This window comes from Kryptolebias marmoratus, linkage group LG17 (genome assembly GCF_001649575.2).
Source record: "Kryptolebias marmoratus isolate JLee-2015 linkage group LG17, ASM164957v2, whole genome shotgun sequence".
NCBI classification, from domain to species: Eukaryota; Metazoa; Chordata; class Actinopteri; order Cyprinodontiformes; family Rivulidae; genus Kryptolebias; species Kryptolebias marmoratus.
The window spans coordinates 4138880-4147832 of NC_051446.1; the positions used below are offsets into that span (position 1 = coordinate 4138880).

General features: G+C 36.6%; 1 protein-coding gene across 1 annotated transcript in view; it reads left to right on the forward strand.

The window, feature by feature from the left end:
* Window positions 1-2246: 2246 nt before the first annotated feature.
* psmc6 (proteasome 26S subunit, ATPase 6) overlaps window positions 2247-8953 on the forward strand; it is a 14751-nt gene continuing 8044 nt past the window's right edge. Inside the window, exons 1-5 of the mRNA XM_017432750.3 lie at window positions 2247-2331; window positions 2733-2812; window positions 4338-4377; window positions 6471-6523; window positions 6740-6807. Of these exons, the coding sequence (XP_017288239.1) occupies window positions 2247-2331; window positions 2733-2812; window positions 4338-4377; window positions 6471-6523; window positions 6740-6807 (326 nt within the window). The remainder of the gene's footprint in view (window positions 2332-2732; window positions 2813-4337; window positions 4378-6470; window positions 6524-6739; window positions 6808-8953) is intronic.

Sequence of the window (8953 nt, forward strand, 5' to 3'; positions counted from 1 at the left end):
AAACAATTGCAACGGCTGGAAAAAAGTGTGGGGGATATAGGGCATACATAAGGGAAGTGGGGGACATGTCCCACACATACCCCGGTTATGCCTTTGCTTGGGGGTGCTACGGGTGCTTGGGGGTGCTACGGGGGTGCTATGACTTTTCCAGGGGGAGCTATAGCACCCCCTAGCGCCCCCCTGGCGCCGCCAGTGCTGCCATGTAGCTGTCCTTCCCATCACTTAAATCCAGTTTTATGCAGCTTCTGTCTGGATCTGAATTTGATTGATCTGTGGCAAAATGTAAAGCAACAGAAACATTTTTGTGGTTCAAACCAGATGGCTCTATTAAATCTTGTATTGGCTTCTGGCTAGTTTTTGACACTTTAATCAGAAACAGTATAATGTTGAAATTTCAGCAGTGCACTTAACTGACCCCTGTATAATATTTCTAACTTTTAAGTCCCAATTTAAGCTTTCTCACAACAGAGTTCACAGGAACTTTAGCTCTTCCTGACTTGGCAATGAGTCCTTCTGCCATGAACTGGTGACAGAAACATATAATATTGTTGCAGATAATAGCCTAATTTCATACATGCAGATGTGGATTCTCAGTCATCCAGGACATGGTGAATCCAAAAAAAGGTTAAAAACAAAAACAACTTGACTTCTATTCTGTACCTGAAGATGTTTCGCTTCTCATCCGAGGAGCTTTCTCAATAGACAAAGCTCCTCGGATGAGTGAACCCTAACCCTCTTCAGCTACAGACGAGAAGTCTAGTTGTTTTTGTTTTAAACTAATTTCATACACTTATGAATGGGAATTTTTTTTAAATACATAGCACAACAGATGTCTATAGAACATAGCAAAGTCATTTTTAATCAAACAAAAAGAAAAAGAACATATTACAGAAATTAAACAGATTTGCAATAAACCCCTTCTATCTAATGATGATAAACAAAATTAAGTGTTTTACAATCTTCTTTGGATTAAATGTACATTTCAAAGGCTAAGGGGGCTTTTTTAGGATCAAAATGAATTGAAGAGCATGAGAAGAGAATGAGTTATTTCTATAAACTAGAAAACAAAACAAAAGACAAGAGAAAAATGTCATAAAAACTACTGATTGGGAACCAGCTATACACTGATCCACAGCTAATGTCCAAAAAAAGCTACAATTATTACCCTCAGCTCCCCTTGTATTCATATTTATACACGCATACACATACAACACATCAACACATTTGAAGTGTGAGTCATCTGACACCCTGCAGATGTAAGAAAATGTTTCATATACAATTTTAGAACTCTTAACACAGAAATTTTGCACTATTTTATATAGAAATTGGATTTTAAAGTTTAATTTCGATGTAATTTCTTTATTACACTGAAAAAAGAACTAAAATCACTCTAACTTTGTAACTTAAAAATATTTAAAACAAGCTTTTACATTTAGGAAATGGGCACGTTTTGTTTGAAACTTAGGAAGTCAAGTTTATGGTTATAAAGTCATTCATAGTATTTATATTTCAATTCTATATATGTACTATGTGATTGTGGATTTGGTGTATGCTTGACTGATTAAATATATAATTAATTTATAAGACTAGATAGATAGATAGATAGATAGATAGATAGATAGATAGATAGATAGATAGATAGATAGATAGATAGATAGAATATAACATAACATAACATAACATAACATAACATAACAATGATTACAGCACTTGGTAATTTCATCACAGTAACTGTAGTGAGTCAGGTCAGCGTTTTGCCCTCGATAACACTTGAACACCTGACCGGGCTCAAGAATACTCGCCTTCTATTTTTACATTATGTATGATATATGTTTATTTAAGTAATGAATAGTTTTCTGACAGCTTATGGACTGATGACACAGCATACAGCACACAAAAGGAGTTAACAACGTGCGGCTTTCACACGTTAACGGTACAGAGACAGAACACTAAGAACTTCTCAAGATGGCTGCTAAAAATCTCACCTAGCCTCAGTTAGCGACCATTCCAGTGTTTCTCTAGTTCCGTGAGCTAAAGATATTTTAAAATATAATTATAAAATAAAAATAATTAATAATAACAAATAAATGCTAACTAAATTCGTAGCTCTACATTCCCCATAGCGGTACTATCCTCCAGTCCAGTAGGTGATGGTAATGCTCCTTTAAGCGGATACACACCGCTGTTAAACCGGAAGAACGATGAGGAAATGACGTCGCAGTTTCTCAGTCGTTCATCGGATCGTCATGGCGGACTCGAGAGAAAAAGCGCTGCAAGACTATAGGAAAAAATTATTGGAACACAAAGAAGTTGACGGACGATTGAAAGAATGTAATATATGTTTATATTCATAGGTATTTTAATTGTAGATTGCGGAGGAATATTTTATACGATCTAATTGCATGGCTCTAATTGAAAACCACCTTTAGCTAGCTCGTCGGCTAACTTGTGCTTTGTCATGCAGTTTGCATTTCCACTAAAGAGAGGACAGTCAACCTTCTAAATCTTAACACTTGTTTAACCTTTTTTAAGGGAATTTAGTTATATGAAAGTTAACAATAATGTGGGTAAAATCTTTTAAATGACTGCTCTGTTTAGACTTCTGTTTGTTACTTATGGCGTTATGCTAACTCGGCAGCTAGCTGTAACACCGTGACAACAAGGTTTTTACTGTGTATATCTTGGTCAACTTAAAGTTTGTATCTTGTGTGATCTGCCTTTTTGCTCACTAGTGAGAGAGCAGCTGCGAGAACAAACCAAACAGTACGAGAAATCAGAGAATGACCTGAAGGCTTTGCAGAGTGTTGGACAGGTAAAAACATACTCTTGTTTGTTCTGCTAACCTGTTCTGTGTCAACATGTCAGTTTATCGATTAACTTAGGTGACCAATAAATACATTACATTATTTACAATACATTAAATACATTAGTGTGTTAAGCGCAGTGTATATAATTGTTTGTGTGTGTGGTGGTGGTGGTGGTGGTGGTGGTGGTGTGTGTGTGTGTGTGTGTGTGGGGGGGGGGGTCATGTTGTCCTGCAAAATGTTTTTAAAAATTAAGTTAAATGGTGAAATGTAGGGTCAGTTTAAGGAATTTGTTTGTGTAACAACCTGTTCTGTCATAACTACATGCTTAGAGACTTAATTTTTTTAAAGGCAACGTATGTTGCTGCTATTGGCTTTTAATAATGAACTTTTGGACCATTTTTGGGGTTAACTAAACAAGTTTTTTACATCTAATAATTTTTAATAAAGACTGTTTATCCTTTGCTGGACTGGCTCCTTAAAATGGCATAAAAATTAAGGTTCCACATACAACACCACAAGGATATTTAACTTAAATGTTAGCTGTAAACTTTGTAACTTACATTCACATTTAATAATACAAACAAAAATGTACAATGAAATTTACAGAATTATCCAGAATAATGGTAATATTCAACTTTTTTGTGATGAGTAAGATAATGTTACGATTGACAGTCAGATTATTGTGTGTCTGCTGAGGAATCGTTTTTTTGACTGAGACATTATATCATTGTTTTATTCAGCCTTTTAACTGTTCATGTCTCACACAAACATAATATTCACAGTCTGTGTTGGTTCGGTCCTGATCACCAGTATTAGTGTTAACGTACACACATCTGATCTGCTGTTGTCACATTAACAAACACAGAGCAGCTGAGAGTTTATGTGGCTTCTGATCAGAGGAAGATCACCTGTCTTCATCTTCATCATCATCAGCACTGTCCAAACGTTTCCTTCCTCTGACTTTTCTTTCTGACTGTGCGTTCACAGGATGAGGTGGCTGCAGCTGCTCGTTTTTCCTCTTGCCTATAAAATCTAACTTCACAGCTTTTTTTTCCCCTGGCAGATATATGAAGCAGCAGGAAAATGAGCTACTTTTTAGATATATTTTTGGTTGCAGCTGAACGTGTATCAGTGTGATTTCCACTGTGTCTACCTGCTCTGTATGTTCCCTTCTGTTCTCCTGTAAAGCAGAACACACAATTAATTTTTTTTCTGTCCAAATAGCGTGCATGACCTACAGTATAGTTTTGCAAGCCATTCACATGAAAATAGTCTCTTTTTCCCCCAAAAAATTGCCCATGCAAAACACTGTTGCACGTCTGTCTGCCGTGGGCTCATATGTCTGCATGGACCAAGATTCAAAAGAAAGAATCAAAAACGCTTTTTAGAATAAACAAAAGGTTCATTTATTTTTTATTTTTTACTGTTTAATTTCTTTTGGCAGACAAGTTTAAATCAGTAAAATCTGTAGACAAACAGAACATATGATCTGATTTTATCTAAATTCTTTATCAACTTTTCTCTTTACAGATTGTTGGAGAGGTGCTCAAACAACTCACAGAGGAGAAATGTAAGTTGGATTTTTTTATTGATGTGGTGTGAGTTCATTTTACAACCAGTTGCAATACTGCATAATATGTAAATAAAAACAGATTACAATGATTTACAAATCTCATGAAGTCAAATTTTATTCATAATGGAAAATTGCCAAACATAACAAATGTTGAAACTAAGAAATTGTATCATTTTTTAAAATAATAATGGAATTCAGAATTTTATGGCAGCAGCGCATCTTAAAAGACAATACATGGATGAGAAAAGGCTGTGAAAGAAAGTGGTACAAATAAGAAACAGCTGAAATATAATTTTGCAACTAATTAGGTTGGGTATAAAAAGAACATTTTAGAGAGACTGAATCTGTCAGAAGAGAAGATGAGCAGACGTTCACCAGTCTGAGGAAAAACTTCATCTAAAAATAGTGAAACAATTTCAGAATAATGTTCCTTAATGAAAAATCTGGAATACTTTGAATATCCCATCATCTACAGTTTATATTATTATCAAAAGATTTCAAGAATCTGCAGAAATCTCTGAGCTTCAAGGACAAAAAGCTGAAAGATGATATTAGTTGGCTGTGCTCTTCAGGCCCTCAGACGTCACTGCATTAAACAGTCCCTCCAGTGTTTCGCGGGCATTTTTGTGATTGTTGTGGGCTAAAATGCCTGATTTCGCAGGTCATTTTCCTAAAAGTTGCGATGAAAAGTTGTGATTTTGTTTTTACTAAAATCAATAAAAAACCATAACTTTTAATACATAAACCAAAAATACTTACTAGTTCTGTAAGATAATTACCAACAAATATTGACATTCTCAAAAGGTGCTTTATTTGAGAACTTTGATAGCTTATAAACTGACATTCATGACCATTTCTGGATTGTCCCTCGTCTGCAGCTCTCCTCACGTTTTGCAGACACAAAGTGTTTGTCGATGCGTTTGTTTGATGATTACACTGTAGAACGTGCAAAACAGCTTCCCCCCACTCTCCTGCAGCTGGGTAGGAAACTGGTTTGCTGAAATCTTTGTGGGCAAATGTGAAGCATTAGTGCACATTTTGGCTTCGGTCGCTGCTCCTGCATGCTCCTGGCATTCTGATGTTAACAGGAAGTGACGTTGCGTGTCTTCTTCGTGAGTTATTTGGGGTTATTTTGTATTCCACACTACACAAACCCACAAAGAAGACACTAGACCGCAGAAACGGTGGCGAATCACTTTAGAAACAATAAATATTGGGTTAAAGTTGCGGTGTTTTGGGCAAAGTTTGGCAAAGGCCTGATTCTGTTCTGGACATCACTGTATGGACTCAGTAACACTTCCACAAATCACTGTGCTGTCCACAAATGCTGCTTAAAGCTCTATCAGGCAACTAGAAGTTGTATATGAACAGGGAGATAGGCAGTAAATCCCTGGGCTTTATTATTCTTGTTAAAATGTGAATCACAACATTTGTTGTGAATCAAGATCGCAATTCTCAAACAAAATAGGACTTAATGGAATGAAATAATAAATGTTAAAAATAACACTTTTAAAATTGATTACTTAAGGTACTGAATAAACAAATTAAAATGCAATGAGTAATAAATAAGCAATGCTACCTCTGGTTTTTGGACACTCAGCTGACTTGAAGAGTTAGATTTCTTTATCAAGAGCAGCAACTTGTCATCAATCAAGGATGAAATGTTCGATGTTCTTTGTTGTTGGCGATGGGAACCTAATGTTTTTGATTAAACATCAGATGTTTCCAGCCTGTGACAATCTGATACTGCTCACAGATAATGACAACTTGTTCATCATTGTCAAAAAAAGTTCCAGATGGTAAAAGTGCTCTTTCTCAACAAAAAAGTCCCATGGTCAGTGTTGCCATGGATATTTTCTGTTATAACTACCTCTTCAGCTTGTAGTAGTATCTGGAGTTGTTGGAAAGTGAGTATGTGTGCTGTGTGGAGCTGAAAGGAAATTATAAAAGAGTATGAGAATCCAAATTTATTAAAATTGAGATCACAGTTTTTGATTAGATGTTTACCTAACTCTAACTAAAAGAAAAAAAAATATTGGTTGAAGTTTGATGGGATTCTGATGTGTTTATTTTTTTCTCTTTAATTTTAGTCATTGTAAAGGCCACTAATGGTCCTCGATATGTGGTGGGATGTCGCAGACAGGTAGGTACTCATCCTCACATCTGTTTTAAGACCAACTGAAATATAATTGATCACTTTGTACAATATTGGGGCATGTTATTTCTATAGTATTTTTATGTCAATGTGTGTGTTAAAACTACTGTGTGAAAGTAGAAAAAGAGCGACATGCCTGTTTTTCTGCTTGTGAACCTTGGTCAGAAACAGCGAGTGACTGTGATGTGTAATATATAATTGTAGTTGGACAAGTCCCAGCTGAAGCCCGGCACCAGGGTGGCTCTGGACATGACCACACTCACTATCATGAGGTAAGAAAAAAATTCACTGCTGCTCAGTCAACAAAAGATGATAAATCATCCGAGTAACTTCAACTTCTCAGTTTTCTTTTTAACTATAAACTCATTGATCAAATCTATATTTTAAATTTAAGCTGTTTGTCAGCAAAATCTCCCTTGATCTTCTGGATGGATTTGAATGAAACGTTCAGAAAGTATTAATTGAATGCATATCTCCAACTTAACTTTTTGGAATCAGTTCAATTCAAGATGGACACCACAGCTAATCAACATTAGCCAACACAAAAATGTCTATAATGCAGTCAATTTTACAGATATTGGGCCAAAGCTAAGCTGAGAGTCGACCCCAACACATACTCTGAGCGTGCCATCTCACAGAATCACATCATATTGTGTATAACATTATTTTCAAGGTTTGAACTAAACAACTACAACTCAGTCATTTCTCAACATCAGAAGAGGATCTTAGTTTAAAAGTCTACACATTCCTTCAAGTAATGATAGGCCTTTAATTAGCTATTTGCTGTGGTAGTTATTAATTATAATTAGTAAATATTTTCTCCTGTCTGGCTGACACAGCCTATTTTGTTAGTTACTGTAATCCTTTATCACGTGGTTTTTATTCTGTTGATATCAGGAGCAGGTAAATGTGTCTAACTGATTTTAAAATAATAAATGGTTTGATTTATAAAGTTTGTGTTCAGTATATGTATAAATTATTCAAAGCAACATCTCTTCAGACAAGTCCTCTTCAACCTGATCCTCTGGTTGAAGAGCATGTGGCCCTTCAGTCCTCTTCAGTGGCTCCTTTTAATTTTGACCAGAACCATCTTGAACCTGAGTCGTGTTTAGATTTGAACTGACAGGGGGAAAGGATCATTTTTTTGCTTTGTTTAGTTTTTTTTTTTGCAGCAGCAGAATGACAGTAATAACACAGGTTGGGCCGACTCTGTGAACTGTGTGCATAGCTGCTTATTTCGGTACTAGAATTTAAATAATATGACTGCAGTTTTCACTAAAATGGGTTTAAAATGTAGTGATAAGTTTTACTGCTGAGATATTAGGCTATATTAAATTAAAAGATTTATGTTAAAGGTTGTGGTTTTATATTTTATAAAAGAAATACCCTCCCTGGGCTGCCATCTTACCATGGTGAAGGGGTTTGAGTGTCCCAATGATTCTAGGGGCTATGCTGTCAGGGGCTTCTTACCCCTAGTAGGGTCACCCAAGGCAGACAGGTCCTAGGTGAGGGATTAGACAAAGTGCAGCCCAAAGACCCCTTATGATGATTAAAAATTTTGGACACCGTGTTCCCTCGCCCGGACTCTTCCCCTTTAGGTCCAAAGAAATTATTATCTTTGGACCTAAAGAGCAACGATCAAGAGTCAGCGCGCAGCTTCAGGTATTACAGCTAAAAACTATTGATCAGGCCCAAAACCTGGGTGTAGTAATGGACTCAGACCTGAACCTTAAGGGACACATTAAAACAATTATAAAGTTGGCTTTCTACCACCAGAATTAAAGGACTAATGTCACAACAAGACCTACAGAAAATTGTGCACAGGTTTATCTTTAGTCGTCTCAATTACTGCAACAGTGTCTTCACAGGTCTGCCAAAAAACTCAATCAAACAGCTGCAGCTGATCCAAAATGCTGCGGCTTGTGTTCTCACTAAGACCAGAAAAACGGAGCACATCACCCCGGTTTTAAAGTCCCTACACTGGCTCCCTGTAGCTCAGAGAATAGACTTTAAAATACTTCTATTAGTTTAAAAATCACTGAATAATGTAGCACCATAATACAATAAAGACTTATTATCGTCGTATCACCCTCCAGAACACCCAGGTCTTCTAGTCTACTTTGTATCCCAAGAACCAGAACCAAACATGGAGAAGCAGCTTTTAGTTTCTATGCACCATCAATCTGGAATAAACTCCCGGAAAACTGCAAAACAGCCGAAACACTAAATTTCTTTAAATCAAGGCTGAAAAGTCACCTGTTTAGGGTTCGTCGGATAGTCGAACCTCGGATTCAGGAAGAGCAGTGTGGTTTTCGTCCTGGTCGTGGAACACTGGACCAGCTCTACACCCTCAGCAGGGTCCTTGAGGGTGCATGGGAGTTCGCCCAACCAGTCTACATGTGTTTTGTGGACTTGGAG